An 11,579-nucleotide genomic window follows, 5' to 3' on the forward strand; every position below is an offset into this window, starting at 1 on the left:
CGATGATATTAGTCTCCTTATTTCCATCTCTTGCTACACTCTTCTATAGGATATACAACTATTATGTTACTATTGCTACCTTATTGAATAGAGTTACATCTCATGAAAGCAGTGGTAGTGTCTCATCCGGAGTTCGAATCTACTGTATGAGATCTTAAGCTCATACTTTTCACAGATTTGGATATCTTACCAAATGGTTAATCCGTGTATTATTGTAAATGAGGGTATTAGAAGATTAATGATATTTATTAGCTTTATAAAAGCATTGTGTCACCTCTTGTCGAGTACCAGTTATTCTACTTGTACATGATTTTAGGGACGACTGCAGCAAAATGGTACTAGCTCATTAGTTCATACCGCGTGTAGCTTCTTCTTTTGCCAACAATTGGTCAAATACCGTACGCGTTATTTTGTATGCGGAACAAAAGAAAACAATAGGATAACAAAATCGAATAGGGTTTCGTATAAAGGGCCGTTTGGGTTTGGAAAAATAAATAGAAGCGGAAACAAAAGCTAAGAGGGGTGTATTGTATTGAGATTTTAAAATATTTGTTTAAAATCTATTAAAATTTAATGGTATTCAAAATACTGATGGATTTTTTTGGATTTCATGAAATGATGGATTTTGTGACATTCTTCGGTGTACTTTAAGTTTTTTGAAATCTCATCAAAATCAATGGAATTTTAAAGCTTTGTGCTTAAATCCTATCAACTCTGCGACATTTTATCAAGAATCCGCACAAAATCAAAATCACACACAATCCATTAAAATTCATGGACTAAAAACAATTTTATTAAAATCTCAATCGAATACACCCCATAGGTATTGTTGACTTTTTACACAAACGGTGAAAATAACTGTGGGAGTGTTTGTTTTCGGCTTAAAAGTCGGGCTTCTGGTTTATAAGTTGAAAACACTTATTTGTACCGTTTGTGTAAAAAGTCAAGAAGCACTTATAAAAAGTTAGGAATGCTTACTTTTGTTTCACGGTTTCTGTTTCTCACTTCTACTGCACTTTTTTATTTTAACTAAGAAACACTTATTTTAAACTCACCCAAACGGCTCCTGTTTATATTTCAAAAAAAATATAAAAATATATTTTATATGCATTTTAACATGCGTGTCGAGCAATGCAAAATGTAAAAAAATGGGAGGGGAAAATGTTGTGTAATTTGAATATTATGAAAAGTCTGCTGATTTTATTATTCACAATAAAAACTTATATAATATTATAACCGTATCTAATTAAGAAATTTTTTGGAAATTTGTCATGTATATTATTTTTTGGATCTTATTTACAAATATACTACCCTCTCAAAAATCATTCACATATATTATATTTTCAATCTTATTTTCAAATATAATACCTTGTCCAATTGACCTTTTCATTTTTTATTACTTATCTCTCCTCTCACTCACTCTTCAACACCATCAACACGCTGCCCACCACCACATCCACACCACCATATCTTTTCCCATTCCGCCACCGTCTCAGGTGGGTCCGACGACACCGAGTCTCCATCTCCACTCAGTCCCTAACCCTAACTCCCCTCTTCTCCTCCCCTCCCACACCCTTCATCAAATCTGTGGCCGTCTTTGGCAGCTCTCACGACGCCGGATTCCCACGACATCATCAAATTATGTATGTGAGTGCATGTTTGTGTATATGGACGTATGTGATGAGTGCGTGTTTGTGTGTATGGAGTGTGATGAGCTCCAGCGTCCGTAACACGAGTCCAATGAATATAGCAGCCACAACAGTCATTAGCCAGAGATTCCAACTTAATGGCTAATTTAATTTTATTGATCTTGAATTTTGAGTTGATTTTTAGGTTGTATTAGTTGCTTTTTAGGTTGTATATTAGAATTGGCCCCGCATGAGTTATTTTTTTGTCTTGCAACCGGTTGCAACCTATTATGCAAACAAATATATTTTTTTTTAAAGTTGCATTTCTAGTTGCATGTTTTCGTTGCGTAGTTGCAGATTTGGTTGCATATGCAACCACCGTATTTTTAAAAATATTTTCAGAAATATATATAGTATTTTTGCAATTTGTCTTAAAAGGTGATAATATTTTCGGAATTTTTTTTTAAAACTTGATTATGTAAAAAAAAGCCTTAAAATTTTATAAAGAGATACATGTTTGTATATATAGACTTGCAGAACGTACTGGAAGAGAAATGAAGATGAATTAATGCATAGGTTCATAGTTGGAAACACACGAGTGAATCACCTGACCAAATAGATTTTTTCTGCTTGTTTATCGTCGCAAACACACTCCTGCCCCACACTTGCAGATACAGATACAACCGTGAAGATGTCGTTTTCAATTTCTTTTTCTTTCACATTCGTGATCTTCATGTTAAAAAAAAGATACATTTCATGTGAATTCTACATGCACAAGTAACTCCTATTGTTCAAAAAATAAGAAGTGTGTATGTAGGTGAATATTACACATTAATTGATATATAACCAATACAATGGTCTTGAAATTTTAAAAGACCTTAAAAAATATTAAACATGAATGATTAAGATTTTCTTAACCTCTTATTAGTTTTTATATGTATAAAACAAAATAATAAATATAAGATTTAGTAATTTTTATTTTATTATTAATCAATATATATATATATATATATATATATATATATATATATATATATATTCATATATAGAAAAAATAATTACATATTATTAAGTATATATATTAATGAATAACATGTAATGAATATGGTTTATGTTAAATGAATAAACCTTTCTTTAAAAATATAAAATATAAAATACATAAAAATAATAAGATTACTATGTCAATTTATAAACTGCTCGTGAAAATCTTTGCTATCATAATTCTATGACAGCTATTATTTGAATCATTGATCAGGCAGAGGGATCGAATGAATTTAGAAGCCACCAGAATATCATTTAACAGAGAGACTACTTATCTTTCTGACATACAGGCATAAATTAGTAATTAACAAAATTTCTCAGGAAAAAAACAACAAAAAAAAAATCTCAGAAATTGAATCTTTTAAAAAATAATTAAGCTTGATGTAATTTAATCCATGAAGATACAATATCAAAATTAAACCGACCATAATATCTAAAAGTAAAATTAATGAAATAATTATTGAATAACCGAAATCAATCCTCCTAGTTATGTAATTGTAACTTTTAGAGCAATGATCGAGTACCAGTTTCAACTCGAAAAGCTTACAAGGAATTGGATGATTTTTATACTCGTATGTTTAAGTCTGTAGACTGGCCTATACGCTAAGCCCAGTCTGGATTGGCCCACATTGATTCGACATAAAGATTAGAGCTAAATGGCCCACTCCCACGTGGGCATCTCTGACTATGTCGGCCCACTTATATAGCCGTGGTGTTTATGAAATATTTTTGGAGTTAAAATTATTCAAGTTCGCCGTCTCGTAGTGAGTAGTACTAAGTGATTTATTCAGGGGGTTGTCAATTCTATTTCCATGGCACAGTCATAATTTTTCAAACTATTCATACTACACTGTTTGTCATCGCATTAAAACACAGCCCCCCCACCTGTGTAAATACATTGCCAAGGATGATTGAGTCGAACAAACATAAAAAAAATTAACATGCCTGTCTTCATACTCAAGATGAGACATACTCAGGATGAGACAAATAAGCGATGTTGAAATTGACGATGGTACATGTATAAATCCTTGCTCTGTGTTCACCATCTTTTCCAAAAACTTCGTTTGAGCTATCAACCACAAATGCAATTCCCGAAAGGCTTTATCGATGAATCCAAACCACTCTCACAAAAGGAGAGAAAAATCACACACTCTCACCAAGGAGAGAAATCAAACTATAATCAAAACAAACTAAAACAATTAGATCTGCACCACGACGCTTAGGAGATAATCGATCCACTCACAAATCCAAAAAGGCCTCTGGAAGTGAATAAGAACGAAAATCGAAAGTTTCAGTGATATAGATCTAAAAAAACTTTCCCCGAAGAAGGAGATTTATTAAGAAAATCAATGAAAAAGCAAGAACAATCAAAGAATTAGCAATCAAACGGAAAGATTTGGGGCTTTCCACCGGAAACCGATGGAAGCCCCATTGGAGATGAAAAGAGGGAGGCGGCTAGAGAGAAGAGAGAAAAAGAACCCGTCTTCTCGATTATAAGTCGTAAGCACTTTTTTTTTGACAAAAAATGCACTTGCTCGTATCGATATACGCCAATACTCCGAGGAGTTTCTTTCATTCAAAAAAGCTTATCATCTAACCGAAAGACATGAAAATGTCTCCCGAAGTTTAGACAATAAGACCTTAATGTCCGAAAAGAAAACGTCCCAACTTGTAAGACTATGCTACCTGAAACAAATACGATTCATTAATAACAAGAAAATAATAATAATAAATTTAATAATTAAAATCAATATAGTTTATCAAAAGATGGTAAAAGTAAATGAAATGATATATATAAATAATTCGACAAAAAGAAGATAATATAAGAAAGAAAACTAGAAATATATATCTAACCAAAGGAGATCCTTTGGCGAGATATACAACAAGATAAATAATTATTAGGAATATAATTAATAATATAATTATTAAAAAAAGTTCAAATATAAAACTCTAAACTTCAAAAAATATCTAAAATTTTAAGTAACAAATTAGATATAATAAACAAGCCAACAAAAAGGCACCAAATAGCCGTATATCAGGCCAAGAATCTACGCCATCAATTATGACCACCCATAAATGGTACAAATAAAAGCGAATAATCAAGACTATAAATAATTATACATCAGTTAACGAATTACATTTAACTCTAATCAAGGAGGATTAAGCATTAAGAGCATATATTTATTAGCAATTACTTGAGAAACAAAACAAAATTTAAAATTCAGCACCAATCAAGCATATCAAATAAAATTCAAAAATGAGCACCAATCAAGCAAGTCAACTGACGATTTAATATAGCCAAAATTAAAGTCAACATTTACTACTATTAAAGTCAATTAAATACACTAAAAGTTGGCACCAATTTTACAAATCAAACCTTAAATCATGCAAGAGAATTATAAAAAAATATTTTATTTCAATATCACATTAAGTGATAGCACCATCACATCATAACCGACATTGAAGCATCATAATCTCGTTTATTGTCACAAACAATAATGACATACAAACTCTAACCCCTACAAGCTCAGAAACACAAATACAAATAAACTTGTGACTCGAAATAAATTTGAAGAAAAAGACAACAAATCATGCACGTAATATACAAAATAAGTTTAACTAAATCTCACAAACTTTCTGATCTTCTAGAAAAATCAAAAAGACCAAAAAAAGAGTTAGAATTGGAACATGCACGAACTATCTCAATAATTCAACATCGACAAAATTCACACATATCATTGGAGAAATTAGATGAAAAAGAAACAAGTGATCACAAAACCAATCATATATTAATCAAATCAGAATAATGATCTTAAGGTGTAAACTAGCAAGAGTTAGAGCACAAGAAACTTAAACTTTTAACCAAGAAGATCCAATAAAATATAGGCTCCAAAGACTATAACAAATAATCAAAACAACTACAATGCTAATATTAAACATCTCATAAAAGAATGATCGAGAAAAAATAACAAGTGGCAAATACATGAATTCAAGACTATCAATATTCATGCCTACATCTCTAACACTTATAACCCAACAAAATCAATATTATAGTAAATCTTCAAAAGTTTAAGATAGCGTACCTTTCTTGTGGCGTAAATACACACAACAAACATTCATAAAATAACAAGAGGCTAAAGAAAAAACATGTTAAAACATCAATCAATAATCATGTAGCAACGTCGCCTAGTCACCGAACTCCGCAAAATCGAGATCTCGCGCTTGATATGATGAATCAGGCCGCCTTTGAGAATCTGCTCCTTGTCGATCACTTTAATCGCGACATTCTCGTTCGTCTATTTTTGGGAGAATTTGTCGTAAGCACCTTATTCATACCGTTTATGTAAAAAAAATAAAAACATTGGTAAGGAATTAAGAATACTAATTTTTATTTCACCACTTCTACTTATATTCTAAACACATAAATAATTAATAAGTTTTAATATACTTATCACTTCTACTCCACTCCTTTATTTTAACAAGAAGTCACGTATTTTAAATTCACTCAAACGGCCGTTATACTGTAAATTACTCCATGATCACAACTCACAAGAGCCAGGTTCAGTTACCGTGATCAAACAGAACAAATTATTCTCAACAATTTAGTAGGCGAGCTCTGATCTTAAGCTAATAATACGTTTCAATAGTTCGTGTGTATATCTTTTTACAAATTTATTTTTCAAATATCGTATTCTTTTAAATAAAAATTTTATATTATCTATAAAAGTATAAAATTCATATTTTTAGAAAAAATTAAAAGCAGTTGAATATAATATTCATATACATGAAAAAGTCATAGACTAATTTTTTGTGACAAAGGATATTATTATTTGCTTGATATATATAATACAGTTCAAAAGATTGGACTTGAAGCCCGCATGAATTGGGTCGGTCGTGGACTATTTCCGTTGGCATCCTTCGCTCAAGCGCTTATACTTTTCGCATCTTTTCTTTCGTTGTCTGTGATTCAAACATTATTCTTGAAAACAAGATAATAATTTAAAATAAAAATACGGTATTGAAATTTAACTGAAATTACACCGACACGTTACTGAATTATCCGTTCATATTGTTGTTGAATCTTTTATTCTTAGACAAAATATTGTTCTTCTCAAAATATTTTATTAACTTATGTGTGTCATTTTTAATTATTTTTTAATTTTAGACAAAAAATTATTATTATTATTTTTTTTTTTGCCAGCAAAAGTTATCTTTTTAAAATTTGTCCAAACGGTCGAAGGAAAGACTTTGGTAGGAGCCCGGGATGGTAATAAAATCCGGCCAAAGGAATGACTCTAGAAGGAACCCGGGACGGTAATAAAAATCCGGATCTAACTCGTTTTAGTTTTTACTATCGTTGTATTTTATTCTCCTTGAGCATGTGTGTTTATATATAGCACAACAGTACTGTGTCCATTCATTTGCTAGTGGGAAAGAATCTTGTAGTTGCCTTCACACTGTTTCACTAACTTCAACTTACTTTCTCATTTCAGATCTCTGCCAATCCAATCTCAGTAAGTTCTTTTCAGATTCATACACACATTCACACACACACAAGATTCATGGGTGTTCAGCTAAATCTAATGGCCTTTTAGTTGCATGGTAGATCTGGTGAATTTAACTTATATTAGTTAATGGGCTGCTCTTTTTATTGTCTTTGTGTAGTTATATGATTCAACTTCTTTATTTGGATCACAACCAGTGAGTAAGCATGTTTAAAGTCTTGATTTTGATGTGTTTCTTGTAAAAATTGAATCTTTATTAGTTCTTGATTTGCTTCATTGAGATTACTGAGGTTTGGTTCATTTCTTAGGCTCTGCTGTAGTATGATGATAATGACTTTGCTTCTTGTCAGTTGATATATCAAGTACTTCATCACTTCAGCAATGATATATGTATTTTGAAATTTTGAAGTCAATTTACTGGATTATGAACTTCACAATTTGGTGTAATATGTGTGATTTTGAAAATAACGGATGTGGTAATTGACTGCACCTTCTCCGTATTACAACACTTCTGTAGCTGTATCGCCTAAACTCAAATGGATTGGCATTTAGTTAAATGTAATTAATTATCCTTATCCCTAGCGGAGTGATTGGATTTATCTCTGATGTGGAAACTAGAAATGAGCAAGTAAGATATATTACTTGGTTGCTAAGTTTCTCATAAATTTTGAAATCACTTGACACATGATACTATTTGTAATGTCAGAATGTTTTTTGTGCTGGGTATATCATTCTACAACTTGTTTACTCGCAACAAGTTTTTATTGTGACAACTTTTGTCCATCCTGCAAAATAATGCCAATTGTTTCTCTCTTTTCTACAGTTTGGTCAATAATATTGTTATCATTTGGTTTGGAGTAACGGAATCTGAACGTATCGAATCTCGGAAAAGAGCCTTGGAAGATACAACTTTCACCTATTTAACACGACAGAGATTAATGAGATCTTTTTCTTCTGGAAATTAAAGTGGAGAGGGAAACCGTTTTCAACGAGTGAAATCTATATCAATTATGAAGGGGAAACCAGATGGATTCCAGAAGAGGCACCTGCTTCCTTTAGTAGCTGTTGTCGCAATCTTGCTATTTCTGTTTTTTTATTTTGGCTCCCACAGCAGTGGTAAATCCGCATTAGAGTATGGAAGCCGGTCTCTAAAGAAACTTGGATCATCTTATTTGGGTAGTGATGAGGATACAGATTCCAGACAAGAAGACGCGTCACTCAAATTGGGACTGGATGATACTGAAGATGGTACAGTATCAAAGAGTTTCCCTGTAAGTTCTCTATGTAACTAGCTACTCTGTCGCTACCAGCTTGTCTTTTCTTTGCTGAGAAAAGTAACTAAATTTTTGCTTGATTTTGTTATGTTATAGGTTTGTGATGATAGGCATTCAGAATTGATACCATGCCTGGACAGGAATCTAATATACCAAACAAGACTGAAACTGGATCTTTCTTTAATGGAACACTACGAAAGACATTGCCCGATGCCTGAACGACGGTTAAATTGCTTGATTCCGCCCCCACCAGGGTATAAAGTGAGTTATTAGATGCGAGGAATTCGAGAATCTGTTTTTAAATTTACACTTTTAGGTTAATTACCTTTCCGTTGGTTACCAATTGTCACGTTTGTTTACTTCAGATCCCAATAAAGTGGCCAACAAGCAGAGATGAGGTGTGGAAAGCAAATATACCTCATACTCATCTTGCAAGCGAGAAATCTGATCAGAATTGGATGGTTGTCAAAGGTCAGAAGATCAATTTTCCTGGCGGAGGGACTCATTTCCACTATGGAGCTGATAAGTACATTAAATCACTTGCTAATGTAAGACTTCTTAACCCTAAGTCAATATCAGTTTTCCTAGAAATTACTGGACAATTCGGTGCCAATTTCTTCTGGAAAGTCTGTTTAAGTTTATTGTTTTCTCATCCCTTGTTCTGAGATGGTTTTTGTTGGTGGTTTAAAATGGCAGATGCTGAACTTTTCAGACGACAACATAAACAATGAAGGAAGATTACGAACAGTTCTGGATATTGGTTGTGGTGTTGCAAGTTTTGGGGCATATCTTCTTTCAAATGATGTGCTCACCATGTCTGTAGCACCTAATGATGTGCATCAGAATCAAATTCAGTTTGCATTAGAGAGAGGGATTCCCGCATATCTTGGGGTCTTAGGGACACAGAGGCTTCCCTACCCTAGCAGATCATTTGAACTCGCTCACTGTTCTCGTTGTAGAATTGATTGGCTGCAAAGGGATGGAATCCTCCTCCTTGAGTTAGATAGACTGCTCAGACCTGGAGGTTATTTTGCCTACTCCTCACCCGAAGCATATGCACAAGACGAAGAGGATCTTAGGATATGGAAAGAGATGAGTGCACTTGTGGAACGCATGTGTTGGAAAATAGCTGTGAAAAGGAACCAAACTGTCATATGGGTCAAACCACTAAACAATGATTGTTACATGGAAAGAGAGCCTGGTACTCAACCACCTCTATGCAAATCTGATGATGATCCAGATGCAGTTTCGGGTGTACCAATGGAAGCATGCATCACCTCCTACTCTGATCGTAAGTTAATTTTATGTGCTATTGCTCACATCATGTAAATTAGAGCTGAAATGTATTCATTTGTGGGTGTCCACTCCTTTTTCTTATGGGACTGTTTTTATATTAGCTCCTATGACTTGATTTTTATCTCTGAAGGCCTGTGATCTTGAGAATTTTAAGAACATCAGAATAGAGCATAAAACTACAGACCCTCTTTGGTTTTGTTTATCAGGTGATCATAAAACTGGAGGAAGTGGACTTGCACCTTGGCCTGCACGCCTAACTGCCCCACCTCCAAGGCTTGCTGATTTTGGTTATTCAAGTGAAATATTTAAAAAAGACACGGTAATCTGAACCAAGACTCCATATGTTTCATTTGTTTATTTCATCTGTTCTCACCTTTGCATATGGGTTCTCAAGGAACTATGGACCAAGTAATAAGCATTTTCCATTTGTGTACAGGAACTTTGGCAGAAAAGGGTTGACAAATACTGGGACCTATTGAGTCCGAAGATTTCATCTGACACCATAAGGAACGTAATGGACATGAAGGCAAATCTAGGGTCATTTGGAGCTTCACTAAAGAATAAGGATGTCTGGGTGATGAACATTGTCTCCGAAGAGGGACCCAACACACTCAAGCTGATATATGATAGAGGCTTAATTGGTTCAATCCACAATTGGTACGTATTTTTGATTTTTCGGTGATTAGAACTAGTGCCTTGACTTCTTTTGAATTTTTATGTTGGAATATATAGATGTATACTTGCTGGTTGGTCTAGAAATCCAGCGTGCCTCTATTTTGCAGTACATGACCCTAAAATGACTGTTGCATAAGTATGAGGCTCGTCTTGTTAAGAGTCCACACTGTTTCTTTAGATATAACATCTGCAATTTCTTCGATAGAATACTACGAAGTTCTTGCATCATGCATCTTAATGTGTATTAAATTGATAAACCAATTATAGGTGTGAAGCCTACTCAACTTATCCCCGAACATATGACCTGCTCCATGCCTGGACCGTGTTTTCTGACATCGAGAAAAAAGGTTGTAGTGGCGTAGATCTCCTGATTGAGATGGATCGCATCCTGAGGCCAACAGGTTTTGTTATAATCAGGGACAAGGAACATGTTATCAATTTTGTAAAGAAGTATTTGACTGCATTACATTGGGAAGCAGTGACAACAGAATCATCTTTAGAAGACCAAGACGTCGATGAAGTTGTACTTGTTATCCAAAAGAAGTTGTGGCTCACAAGTGAGAGCCTGAAAACAGCATAGTTGAAACTTGGTCTACACTACAGTATACTTTTATGCCCCTAGGAGCCATATGGGGTAACCAGTGTTTGTGGTAAAATTCTGCAAACTGTTTCTCTTCTATTTATTACACAATTTGATATAGTTGATAAATTATAGACTACAGTCCTTGTTTTTTGTATTATACACGTTTTGCCATTAAATGGTAGCCCCGTGCAAGTGAATCAATAATTATTCTTCGAAGCATTGTAGTATCTTTAATCTTGTATGTAGGACAATTGCAATCGTAAAAATAGTTCAAATGTCACAAGAATGCATTTCTTTGATTCCCAGCCATTTTTTCTCTATCAATTGTTCTGCAATCATCTTCAAAAATAAGATCGATACCTCTTGTTCAAATGGTATCATCCTCTCATACCGTTCACTGGGGTTCCAGAGTTCAAATATTGTCGATGACAGAAGATCGACACATTCAGATTTAAGAAATACAATTCGGAAGAAAGTATGAAGTCAAAGATACAAATGCACCTTGTGCAATTCTTAAGAAATACAATTCGGAAGAAAGTATGAATCTGTCAAAGATACAAGTGCACCTTGTGCAATT

General features: G+C 33.5%; 1 protein-coding gene across 1 annotated transcript; it reads left to right on the plus strand.

Annotated features, from left to right (window-relative positions):
* Positions 1 to 6,997: 6,997 nt before the first annotated feature.
* Positions 6,998 to 11,218, plus strand: LOC108202431 (probable methyltransferase PMT3). The gene is made up of 8 exons (XM_017370808.2): positions 6,998 to 7,183; positions 7,998 to 8,445; positions 8,545 to 8,709; positions 8,814 to 8,996; positions 9,145 to 9,739; positions 9,951 to 10,063; positions 10,181 to 10,401; positions 10,687 to 11,218. Exons 2-8 carry the CDS (start codon positions 8,185 to 8,187, stop codon positions 10,997 to 10,999), a joined length of 1,851 nt encoding a protein of 616 aa, XP_017226297.1. The 5' UTR covers positions 6,998 to 7,183; positions 7,998 to 8,184; the 3' UTR covers positions 11,000 to 11,218.
* Positions 11,219 to 11,579: the final 361 nt, after the last annotated feature.

Source organism: Daucus carota, chromosome 9 (assembly GCF_001625215.2).
Source record: "Daucus carota subsp. sativus chromosome 9, DH1 v3.0, whole genome shotgun sequence".
In the NCBI taxonomy this organism is placed as follows: Eukaryota; Viridiplantae; Streptophyta; class Magnoliopsida; order Apiales; family Apiaceae; genus Daucus; species Daucus carota.

Bases quoted from the DNA above. Each gene is read 5' to 3' on its own strand.
- LOC108202431 (XM_017370808.2), top strand. From the start codon at position 8,185: ATGAAGGGGAAACCAGATGGATTCCAGAAGAGGCACCTGCTTCCTTTA. The intron at 8,997-9,144 runs GTAAGACTTCTT...TTAAAATGGCAG, and splicing joins ACATTAAATCACTTGCTAAT to ATGCTGAACTTTTCAGACGA. The intron at 9,740-9,950 runs GTAAGTTAATTT...TTTGTTTATCAG, and splicing joins CATCACCTCCTACTCTGATC to GTGATCATAAAACTGGAGGA.